This window comes from Giraffa tippelskirchi, chromosome 4, assembly GCF_054371585.1.
Source record: "Giraffa tippelskirchi isolate mGirTip1 chromosome 4, T2T-mGirTip1v1.2.pri, whole genome shotgun sequence".
Classification (NCBI taxonomy): Eukaryota; Metazoa; Chordata; class Mammalia; order Artiodactyla; family Giraffidae; genus Giraffa; species Giraffa tippelskirchi.
Window position 1 is genome coordinate 19932677 of NC_137278.1, and position 12191 is coordinate 19944867.

The window sequence follows — 12191 nt, forward strand, 5'->3', positions numbered from 1 at the left end:
CAGGTGGCCTCTGGTGGTGTTTTAGTTGCTAAGTGTGTCCGACGTTTGCAACCCATTGACTGTAACCTGCCAGGCTCCTCTGGGATTCTCTAGGCAAGAATACTGGAGTGGGTTGCCATTTCCTTCTCCAGGGGATCTTACCAACCCAGGGATTGAACCCGGGTCTCCTGCATTGCAGGCAGAGTCTTTACCAACTGAGCTATGAGCTAAAAGGCCTCTAAAAGGGATCATTATGGAAACTGGAGAAGGTGGACATCTTGCTCAACATCTCAGGCTGGGTTGGGGGGAGAAGGGTGGCGGGGGCAGAACAGTGGGTACTGCACTGGTGCCAGAAAGGGACCCAGATGGGAGGAGCTCTACCCAACCCCTTCCTGACCGAAGCTCATAGCTCTGGACCATGTGGGTCACATTTGCTGCCCTTCCCAGGGTGATTTCACTTACTTGGCTCAAATGAACATAAATCTGTATGAATTTCAGATGCTCTCAAGCTTGGAGTCTGGCAGGATTCCTGGACATTTCCGTGAGACTGGGGTCGTGTGTTTAGACACCGCCCCTGACCTGGATGAGGAGGGAGGGAAGATGATGGGTTGGACTTTGGAGGAAGGCTCTGATTTACAGCGGGTGCAGAAGCACAGGGCTGGCCAGAGCCTTAAAGTTCACCCAGGTAAAGGGTGTCCAGTCTAGCACTGGGCGAATTTGAACATTCTGAATTATATAAAAAGCTATATTGTCCATTTTCCTTTGGTGGGTAGGTTTCTCTGAGTGGCGACCTGCCACCCAAGAAGTGAGGCACTGATTTTTTTTCCCATCCCCCTCAATTTACAGCAGACAACACTCAGGGGCCCTCTCCCCCAGAGGAAGGCTGAGAGGCAACTGTCTCCTCCACCTCTGTCCAAAGTGCTTCCTATTGCTGGTCCTATGCTGTAACATTTGGTACAGAATGTACCATTTAGGCCCTCTTGGGATCAATTCAAGGTCATGGGACTTTAGAGAAAAAACTTAAGGAGATGGGTGTGCAGTCAGATTGGACCAAGGGAGAAAAGGCGGCCTGTTGACAACTGAGTGAGCGTCCCTGTTCTAGAGAAGCAGGTGGACTGTGTATTGTGCACGTGCTCCTCTATAAACATTGTTCCCCCCATCCAGGCTTCTAATAGGTCATGACTGGGGAGTCCCTGACAGGTACCTGCAGTGCACTCAGTTTTTTTTTTGTTTTCTTTTTTGGCCACACCCTATAGCTTGCAAGACCTTAGTTCCCCAACCAGGGATCGAACCAATGCCCTTGGCCTTGAAAGCGAGGAGTCATAACTACTGTACTCCCTGGAAATCCCACTGGGGTCTTTCTTTAAAATTTCATTTTCCTAGTCAAGAGCAGAGTTCTAAGCTTTGGTTGTTGGCAGCACTGGGGGGCTCATTGTCAATTGATCCAAGTGTTCGTTCTTGGTCAGGTGACAGGACAACGCTGGTCGTTCCACTTACCATTTCTTCTCCCCTTTTTCCTCCCTCAGTAGCGCTGTTCATAACCTCTACTCCCAAAGTGACCCGTCTGTGGGGCTGGTGGACAGATTGCTCAACTGCAAGGAGGTGAAGGAGGCCCCCAACATCGTGACGCTCCACGTGACCTCCTTCCCGTACGCGTTGCAGACGCAGCACACCCTTGTCAGCCCCTACAACGAGATCCACTGGCCAGCCTCCTACAGTGACGTGAGTGCCCGGGCGGCTGGGCCCGCTGCACCAGTGACCTTGGGCTGGGAGAGGTTCTGTTCAGTAAAGATTTGACTGATGCACCCAGCTGGGGGTCAGTTCAGTTCAGTTCAGTTCAGTCGCTCAGTCGTGTCCGACTCTTTGTGACCCCATGAATTGCAGCACGCCAGGCCTCTCTGTCCATCACCAACTCCCAGAGTCTACCCAAACCCATGTTCATCGAGTCAGTGATGCCATCCAACCATCTCATCCTCTGTCGTCCCCTTCTCCTCCCGCCCCCAATCCTACCCAGCATTAGGGTCTTTTCCAATGAGTCAACCCTTCGCATGAGGTGGCCAAAGTGTTGGAGTTTCAGCTTCAACATCAGACCTTCCAATGAACACCCAGGATTGATCTCTTTTAGGATGGATTGATTGGATCTCCTTGCAGTCCAAGGGATTCTCAAGAGTCTTCTCCAACACCACAGTTCAAAAGCATCAATTCTGCGGCGCTCAGCTTTCTTCACCGTCCAACTCTCACATCCATACATGACCACTGGAAAAACCATAGCCTTGACTAGACGGACTTTTGTTGGCAAAGTAATGTCTCTGCTTTTAAACATGCTATCTAGGTTGGCCATAACCTTCCTTCCAAGGAGTAAGCATCTTTTAATTTCATGGCTGCAGTCACCATCAGCAGTGATTCTGGAGCCCAAAAAGTAAAGTCTGACTTGTCTCTTGAGAAACCTGTATGCAGGTCAGGAAGCAACAGTTAGAACTGGACATGGAACAACAGACTGGTTCTAAACAGGAAAAGGAGTACGTCAAGGCTGTATATTGTCACCCTGCTTATTTAACTTATATGCAGAGTACATCATGAGAAACGCTGGGCTGGAAGAAACACAAGCTGGAATCAAGATTGCCGGGAGAAATATCAATAACCTCAGATATGCGGATGACACCACCCTTATGGCAGAAAGTGAGGAAGAACTAAAGAGCCTCTTGATGAAGGTGAAGGAGGAGAGTGAAAAAGTTGGCTTAAAGCTCAACGTTCAGAAAACTAAGATCATGGCATCTGGTCCCATCACTCCATGGGAAATAGATGGGGAAACAGTGGAAACAGTGTCAGACCTGGAGCAACTAAGCCCACGCACGGCAACTATCAAGTCTGAGCGCCACAACTGGGGAATCTGTGCACCCCAAAGAAAGATCCTGCATGCTGCAATTGACACCTGACAGCCAAATATGTACATATATATACATACATGGTGACGACAGTTGTTCTCGTGGAGTGCTTACCATGAGCCTGGCAGGCAACGTTCAAAGTGCTTTATCTCATGAACTTGGATAAGACGCAGATGCTACATTGATTTCTGATTTACAAATAGGGAAGATGAGGCAGAGGGGATGGGTTAAGCCACTTACCTAAAGCCATGCATCTAGAAAGTTCTGGAGCCAGACTGGGATATGACCCAGTCTGGCTGACTCTATGGTCCTCACGCTTAACCCTTGTGCTACCTGAGGGTATAGTTCATGGTAAAGAATCCACCTGTAATGCAGGAGACCCCAGTTTGATTCCTGTGTTGGGAAGAGCTGCTGGAGAAGGGATAGGCTGGCTACTCGCTCCAGTATTCTTGGGCTTCCCTGGTGGCTCAGCTGGTAAAGAATCCACCTGCAATGCTGGAGACCTGGGTTCGATCCCTGGGTTGGGAAGATCCTCTGGAGAAGGGAAAGGCTACCCACTCCAGGATTCTGGCCTGGAGAATTGCATGGACTGTATAGTCCATGGGGTCGCAAAGAGTTGGATGTGACTGAGCGACTTTCACTTTCACTTTTGTAGTTTTAGCATCCTTCTCCAACTTCCCTCTTCTCTTAAGTTTGATAAGCTCTGATGTTAGTTTGTGAGGAATTTTATATCAACGTGAGTAAAATTGGTTAGATAAATACATTTTATTCTGCTGATGTAATAACAGCTGAATGCAAAATAATTGATTTGCCTATTCCTAAAGCCAGTTAAAATTGTTTGAAAGAAGCAGTTTTAACAAAAAAAAGTTGTGCGTCTTAAAAAAAAGAAAAGGAAACAAGGTTTATTTTCTTCTTGGCCAAGGCACTGACGTCAATTGAATGGAAAAGTCTTGAGTGATGGGGAGGCACTGGCCTTTATGCACGGAGTGCTCTGTGCTCTGGGTCTGCAGAGGAAAGACATTTATTAAAGGTCACCCAGGGCACTGCAGAGTCAGCTCAGTTTAGATCAAGATGCCGTTCAGGTCGCCTGTGCCCCCAGCACGTGACCTTGGCAGTTCCCACAAATGTGTCGTTGTTGTGACCAAGGTGCATCTCTGTTTAAGGGCGTCGACTTGTATCCTGAGAACAAGAAGTACTTCGGGCTGTCTGAGTTCATCGAGTCCACACTCTCAGGACACAGCCTCCCATTGCTGAGATATGACAGCTCCTTTGAGGCCATGGTCACCTCACTGGGAAAAAGGTACACGTCTCTCTCGAAGTTCCTAAAACTGCTCAGTAGTCCAGTGCCAGGTGAGGAATGAATGTGCAGCCAAGGCATGTCTGGGGAGCAGGTCACCTGCCTCCCTTCCTGGGTGACTCAAGTCGCTCCATTGAAATGATCTTAGTTTATTCCTCGTTTTGCATATTGGGCTGGTGATATCATGTTGGTGCTCCAGAAAATTTGACAGTGAGAATGGACAGAAATATGCTGGAATGTGGGACTGTGGGACTCACAGACTCAAGGGAGGGCAAGAAAATGGGAGGAAGTAAGACGCCAAAGGTGTAAAGGGAGAGAGAGTGGTGATCAGTTGGCTTTGTCTTTATTTCCTTTGTTTATCTACCATGTGCCTATTTTGTTCCAAGAGCCTTACTTTCCTTATCTTATTTAGTCTTCCTGACCTCTCTAAGACAGCTGTTATTATTATTCACATTTGCAAATAAACTGAGACTCAGGGAGACCCCATGACTTTCTCAGGCCATACATCTAGAAAGTGACAGAACTGGGTCTGAACCCAAAATCAGTGTTACTTTTTCAACCCTGTCACAGCAGACCCCTGAGGTGGGTATCAACGTTGTCACTTTACAGATGAAGAAACGGAGGCTTAGGGAGGTTAAGGGCTGACATCCACACAGTGTATATGTGGAAAAGGCAGGCCCAGATTTACAGACTGTCTAATAAAAAACACTTGGGGCTTCCCAGGTGGCTCAGCAGTAAAGGACCCGCCTGCCAATGCAGGAGACGCAGGCTCAATCGCTGAGTCGGGAAGAGCCCCTGGAGGAGGACATGGCAACCTGCTCCAGTATTCTTGCCTGGACAGAGGAGCCTGGTGGGCTACGGTCCATGGGGTTCCAAAGAGTCAGACACAAATGAAGTGACTTCACACATGCATGAAATATAAAACAAAATGACTGGCTCTGCTGCTTACTGTGGGTGTTGAACTGAGCTCTGTCGTCTGTCCTCGTGGCAGCTTGTTTTTCTCTCTTATTGATAAAGGGAGTGAGTTAGATCTGTACTTCCTAAACTGTGTTCCAAACTAGGCCGCTCCACACTGCATAATAGCTGTTATGCCAAAAGGGGTTCTATGGTCATATATGTGTGATAAATCCTACATTTGCCAAAAAGTTCTTTTTCCCAATGAGAGTTCTCAGTGCCTTCCATTGGCCACGTGTGCTGTGAATCTCCAGGAGAGGGCTAGTGTGCAAGGCATGTCCAGTGTCTTGTGAGATTGGTGTTCTTCAGCACTCCCTTTGGGAAACTGTCATTCAGCTCCGATGCTGATGGATTTCATCAGGCCAGGTGGATTGTCAGCTGAGCTCCCGTAGCCCTGCCAAGGGAAGATCTCCTCCAAGATGTTACACTGAGGCTGTGTGAACTGACCTTTGTCTGCCTCTGCTTCTCTGTTCAGTTCCCCAGCTCCTCCTGCAGCAAGCATGCTCTCTGCCCTGGATGGCAGATGTCTGGTTACCGGTTGGCCCCGGAAGGCCTTGCTCTCCCGGAGCGCGCGGGCGTCCTTGGAGTCACAGCCCCGGGTCACGGCGTGGTCTCTCTGTTCCTTGCAGGTTCCCCCGCCTGCACAGCGCGGTGATCAGGACCTTTGTTCTCGTGCAGCACTACGCGGCTGCCATGATGGCTGTGAGTGGCCTCTCGCAGATGAAGAACTACACGTCCGTGGAGACGCTGGAGATCACGCAGAACCTCATCAACTCCCCGAAGCAGTGTCCCTGCGGCCACGGGCTCATGGTCCTGCTGCGGGTGCCCTGCTCCCCACTGGCGGCCGTGGCCTATGAGCGGCTGGCCCACGTGCGGGCACGGCTGGCCCTGGAGGAGCACTTTGAGATCATCCTGGGGAACCCCGGCTCGGGCATCACCATCGGAAAGCACTTCCTGAAGCAGCTCAAGGTGGGGACAGGCGGGGACAGACTCCTAGGAGGACGGGTGGGTGGAGATGATGACCAGGGGGCGGGGAGCAGAGGGGAAGGGGTAGACTGGTGATGAACTTTATGTCTCCTCTGATGTGGCCTCTGCACACCTGGCCACCCCTCCCGTCTCCTCTCTTAACCACATCCCTACCTGCATCTTTCAGTCTAGCTTTACCACATTATTTATAAAAACTGCACCCTCCCCAACAACCTGTCTTGCTGTTTCAAAATTCTGGGCCGTGGCACGATTTTCTTTCTTTTCAGGGGTTCCTTTCTTCTCCTCTTTTGTTTAGCTAATACCTGTCGGTCCACAGAATTCAACTGAGTCTTTCCTTCTTTCAGAAAGCCTCACTTCCCCCTCCTTGCCCTCTGCCCCCAACCTGGCACAGATTCTGTTTTCCCTGCCTGTTATCTGGCAGACAGCAGGGACACCGCCACACATCTCAGCCTCCCAAATGAGCACAGTGCCCGGCCCATAGACTTCCCTCTCCACTAGACCTCCAGGTGACAGATGATACAAAAGGCTTAGGGCAAGAATATTGAGCAATTGGGAAGGATTTGTGAGGGCACAGCTTCACAATGGGGACAGCATGGTACAAAATGTTAGACAGTTGAGCATATACGATATGAAGTGAAGTGTTAGTCACTCAGTCATGTGCAACTGTTTGCAACCCCATAGACTATAGCCTACCAGGCTCCTCTGTCCATGGAATTTTCCAGGCAAGAATACTGGAGTGAGTAGCCATTCCCTTACGTCAGGGGATCTTCCTGACCCAGGGATCAAACCTGGATCTCCTACATTGCAGGCAGATTCTTTATCATCTGAGCTCCCAAGGAAGGCCTGAGAATGTATACTTTCTAGCAAAGATTAAGGCGGTCGGTTGGCAGATATTTCTTAAACGGCTGATGAGTGCCAGGCAGCGTTCTACATGGCTGGGAATCCAGTGGGGAAGCCAATGGGGTGCTTATTTGCAGTATAAATTTGATAAGGCTCAGACGAGGCTTTGCAAAGGCTCTAAATCAGCAGGAGGACATCAGGGTTCCCTTAGCGCTGGGCTAGTCGGGAATGGTGGTGTCCCACAGTTGTCTCCCTCTTTAATTATCTGCAGGTATGGCAGAACATAGAGGATGCAGAGTGGCGGCCTCAGACGTACTTGGAGCTGGAGGGCCTGCCTTGCATCCTGATCTTCAGTGGGATGGACCCACACGGGGAGTCCTTACCAAGGTGAGTGAGTTGGGGGGCTGCGCTCCTGGGGGTCTGTGGGAGCCAGCCACCCAGGCACCCCTGGGGGCTTTACCAGGTCAGGCTTTCCCTGCCTGACTCTCAGTGGTAGTCACATCATAATCATCGGCAGCTTGTATCTTTGTGGTGACAGTTTTCCAGCAAATGGCAGTGGAAGGTGTTTGGGCCTGGGCAGCTTTTCCCAGTTCTCAGACAGGAACCCCTTGGGCTCAGAGGGGTGGGTGTGGGGTCTGCTGCTGGGCTCCATGGGTGGAGGCCTTGGGGCTGATGAGGAAACCGAGGTTGCCAGAGATTAAGCCGGTATGGTGGATGGTGGACTCCGAGCTGCTTGGCTTCTTTCCACTGGGCCACACCACACTTAGAGAAGGGCCACTTTGCATCGTGTACTCACGGGCCAGCTAAAAGTGGCTCCAAACTGTTCGACCTTGGTTGTTGCTGTGTCATGGATCAAGTCTTCCAGTCCTCAGCTCCATCGGACTAAGACAATGCCTTTATCTTAAATTTGAGTGAGCTTTACTGAACTCCTTTTTGTATCAGGCACTGTGCTGGACTTTTGATCTAGCATTTGTCCCTTGCAATGTTAATATTACTACCCTGTTTTTTAGGTGAGCAAATGAAAGGCCATTTTCCTGTGGTCACAGGAGCAGTAGTTACAGAGCCTGATTGCAGCCGCATCTGCCTCTCTCTAAGCCCTCTGCTGTTCCCCTGAGCCCTGCCCTGCCCATCCTATGTGTCCACCCCTCCACGTACATCATGACTCATTGGAGTGTCTTCCCAGACAAACTCTGGTTTCTAATATGGCAGTGACTTGATGGCCATCCTCTCCCTTGCATGAGACGTGGTCCTGGACACATGCTAAACGTTGTTGGAATAATCAGGTGTCCACTTACTGCATATATGCCTTGTAACAGTACATTTAAGTGGTTATTAATATTCATTCATATCCTTCAGATGAAAAAAATCTGAGCCTCCTGAGAAGTTGCCCAGTTTGTCTAAGGTCCTGTCGCCATGAAGAGGCAGGGCTGGAAATCAAGCCTTGTTCTCATCTGACCAGAAAGTCAGTGTTCTTTTGATTCCAGGCAGCACAGGGCTAAGTACCCAGCAGGGGCCCCCAGAGGCTTACAGTCAAATGGACTTCGGTGCTCAGGGCTTACGGTGGGCTGTCTGCTTTTCCATTGGCCTGAGTCCTGAGGGCCTACTGAGGCAGGCAGGGTGCTGGTCGCCGGCATGCAGCAGTGCCTCCTGGTAGAAGGCTCTTGATAGATCCCTTCTTCCACCTCCTCCCAGGTCCCTGCGATACTGTGACCTGCGGCTCATAAACTCCTCCTGCCTGGTGAGGACAGCCCTGGAGCAGGAGCTGGGCCTGGCCGCATACTTCGTGAGCAGTGAGGCTCCCCTGGAGAAGGGGGCCCGGACCGAGGCCTTGGAGAGCGATGCGGAGAAGCTGAGCAGCACAGACAACGAGGAGGAGGAGCTGGTGACAGAAGGTGGGGAGGCCGGTCCAGCCCCTTGTCCCCACTCAGGGTGGTCCTTGGCCTGTCTGCTGGTCGGCAGCTCCCAATGAGAACTATCTAGATACATCTTTAGGGGAAATCCTTCGGTGATTTCAGATTTTGCTTCCCCTCCCCCCTGTTTTGGAGAAGGAAATGGCAACTCACTCCAGTAGTCTTGCCTGGAAAATCCCATGGACAGAGAAGCCTGGCAGGCTACAGTCCATGGAGTTGCAGAAGTTGGACACAACTTAACACTAAGCCACCACCACACCCCTCATTTTTGGTGGTGTGAGAAAATGGAAATCCCAACAATTTCTTTGAAACTCTAAAATTCTTAAAAACTAGGAAGAAAAATGGAGATTTCCTAGGGCTTAAGTTCATGCCTTGTTTGAATTGCTGGTGAAATTACTGGCTGGTTTAAGATTCACTCGCTTATGTCTTCTATGTGAATTCACAGGAGGTGTCCATTATTGGGATTTATGGAAACAGGCCAATTTCGTCTGCAGACGTGAGAGTTTGACACCATGTTTTTTAATAGGACACATAAATCAGGACAGTGCAAGGCATCTGGCTGTCGTCAACAGGACAGGGAGAAAAACATAAAAAGCTGCTGCCGTGAAAGTGCAGGGCATTTGTGGGGTCTGGTGTAGTGGAGAGAGAGACTGAAGGAGAGCCAGAAGACCAGAACGCCTCTTCCCTGCCCATCCTCCATCTCTGGCTGTGTATGTTTGGACAGGTCATGTCACCTCTTCCAGCCTCAGGTGGCCCATCTGTAAAATGGGGAAGAAAGACCCTCCTGGTGCTGTAGGTGCTTTTCACAGGGGTGGGTGGGACCCTGACATGAAATTGCCCATGGAGGGAATCCACACTCTTGCCATCTCCTGACCCACCTTTCCCCTTTGCGCCTCTCGGCTTCTGGCCCCCATGCCGCCCCTTGAGCTTTGGCCACACTCATCTCATGGTTGTGCCCTGCTCTGTCACCTCTGGGCCACACAGTTGCTCTCCCAGCCACTTGAGTTCCCTCTGCCCCATGCTTCACCTGGAAACCCCAGCTGACCATTGAGAACTGGGGTCAGGGTCCCCTCTCCCAGGATGTCTCCCCTCTCCTGCTTCCTCCTGCTGGGTGAGTACCTGGCTTCTGGGTCCCAGGTCTGCCCTATCTGCCCTCCTTACTCCATCCTGTAGCCATGACCCCTGGGCAGGAGCCCCACTAACCTGCCAGTGCCTCACTGGCCTGCCTTGCATCATATACCTGTCTCCTTAGCTCTCCCTCAGAGGAGGGGGCCTGGGGATATGGATGGATGGATGGATGGATGAATGGAGTGATGGATGGAGGGGCAAGTGGGTGGGTGGGTGGATGGATGGAAGGATAGATGGGTGGGTGGATAGATGGATGGATGGGTGGGTGGATGGAGGAATGGATGGGTGGAAGAGTGGATGGATGGAGGGATGGATGGATGGATGGGTGGATGGGTGGATGGATGGATGGACAGATTGGTGGATGGAGGGATGGATGGAGGAATGGATAAATGAAGGGATGGATGGATGGATGGGGTGGATGGAGGAATGGATGGATGGGTGGGTGGAGGAATGGAAGGATGAATGGACGGGTGGAAGAATGGATGGACAGATGGGTGGATAGATGGATGGATGGAAGGATAGATGGGTGGATGGACAGATGGGTGGATGGAGGGATGGATGGAGGAATGGATGGATGGAAGAGTGGATGAACAGATGGGTGGATGGATGGATAAAAGGATGGATGGACGGATGGGTGGATGGATGGATAGAAGGATAGATGGACAGATGGGTGGATAGAGGGATGGATGGATGGATAGATAGATAGAAGGATGGATGGACAGATGGGATGGGTGGATGGAGGAATGGTTGGATGAGAGATGCTATATGTAAATACACTTTATAAACTGAAGTGCTAGGGGAACAGACGGGACCATGATTACAAGGCCTCTTCAGAATGTGTGTTTTGAAACAGGCTCCACGTCAGAAAAGAGGAGCCCTGTGAAGAGGGAACGATCCCGCTCTCACGACTCTGCGTCTTCATCCCTCTCCTCTAAGGCGTCCAGTAAGTCTCCAGGGGATAAAGATCCCACTATTGGACCGTTTTGGTTTTCTGAGACTTCAGAGACTGAAAAGAGATTCTTTATTTTCAGCTAGAACTGAAAAGAGAAGGGGGCCTTTCTAGAGAGTACACGTCTTTCTGGACCGGGGTTGGGGGTGGTTCTGGGATTATGAGGGGTTTGGGCTGTGGTGGCTCCTGTCCTGGGAGGAAGCCTGTGCCGGGCGGTGTCAGAGGGCCACCCCTCGGTGCTCTGCAGGCAGCTGTTGGCTTGGGAAATTGGGGCGAGGAGCTGGGTGAGTGTTGCTGTCGAGTCTGAGGGCCGAGAGAAGTGGACACAGAAGGCTTCACTGGGGGAGAAGCAGCAAAATTTATCAAGTGTCCACTTCCACTGACCCCTGGACCCGACCGCACTTGGGCAGAGGACCGCACTTGGGGAATGGGGGTCCTGGGGGCTGCCTTGGCCTCAGGGGAGCAGTCCGGGGCAGCACACGTGAGACAGATCACATGTCATCCCACCACAAGCATTTATGGAGAACCTGCTCTCTACCTGGCTCGGGGCACTGAGGGACCCATTAGATACACACCTGCTCTCAAGGAATTCATGGTTCCTTTGGACCAGGCTGCGTTACAGTAGGGGCTGCTGTGTATTTTCTGCACACACGTTCACACTATGAGATGTTATGCTTGTGTATAGGAAGAAGTTTGTCCCAAGTAGGGCAGATTTAGGAGTCAGGGGCAGTCCCTGCAGGTTTTAGAGAGCAGCTGGCCTTTGGGCCTTGAAGGTAGAGGAGGCCCGGGGTATGAAGGTTATTTGGTGCTTGGGTGCAGTGAGTGGTCCTGGGGCAACAGCTTAGGGTCATGGCGTGGCTGCAAAGGTCAGAGCACACCAGGGGGTTCGGCCTGGGGTCTTCTTTGATTTCTTCTCTTCTTCCCCCTCCTCACCAGCCCATGGATAACAGTGGGTTAGATGCTGAGGGTCTCCCTTACAGATGTGCACAGAAGGAGTCAAAAGAGGCCTCCCAACAGGAGCATGGACTCTGTGATGGAAGGAAGGTCTGATGTATAGGCACGAGTCAGTCAGAAAAGCCAAATGCTACAGCTTTTTCTTATCCTTCTGCCCCAAACAACAGAGGGACCCAGGGCACCAGGGGGAGCTGAGGAGTGGGTGCTCCAGGTCATTAGAAAAGAGAGGTGTGGTGCTTTGCTCTTCCCAGATCCTGGGCTCACAGCTTTGTAGAAGGTTCTGGGACCTGCTGGTCTGTGCAGTGTTG

At 51.1% G+C, this 12191-nt stretch overlaps 1 protein-coding gene across 9 annotated transcripts in view; it reads left to right on the top strand.

Annotated features, from left to right (window-relative positions):
• GREB1 (growth regulating estrogen receptor binding 1) overlaps positions 1–12191 on the top strand; it is a 127333-nt gene that overhangs the window by 89946 nt on the left and 25196 nt on the right. For 7 of the 9 annotated variants that reach the window (XR_014083710.1, XM_081596546.1, XM_081596551.1 and 4 more), the window contains 6 exons: positions 1506–1701; positions 4028–4164; positions 5745–6084; positions 7214–7329; positions 8635–8834; positions 10834–10923. Coding sequence is in view for 8 of the 9 variants with exons in the window: in XM_081596546.1 (XP_081452672.1) it covers positions 1506–1701; positions 4028–4164; positions 5745–6084; positions 7214–7329; positions 8635–8834; positions 10834–10923 (1079 nt within the window). In the remaining variant the exon portion in view is untranslated. The remainder of the gene's footprint in view (positions 1–1505; positions 1702–4027; positions 4165–5744; positions 6085–7213; positions 7330–8634; positions 8835–10833; positions 10924–12191) is intronic. The other 2 variants (XM_081596549.1, XM_081596550.1) reach the window with 1 other exon arrangement.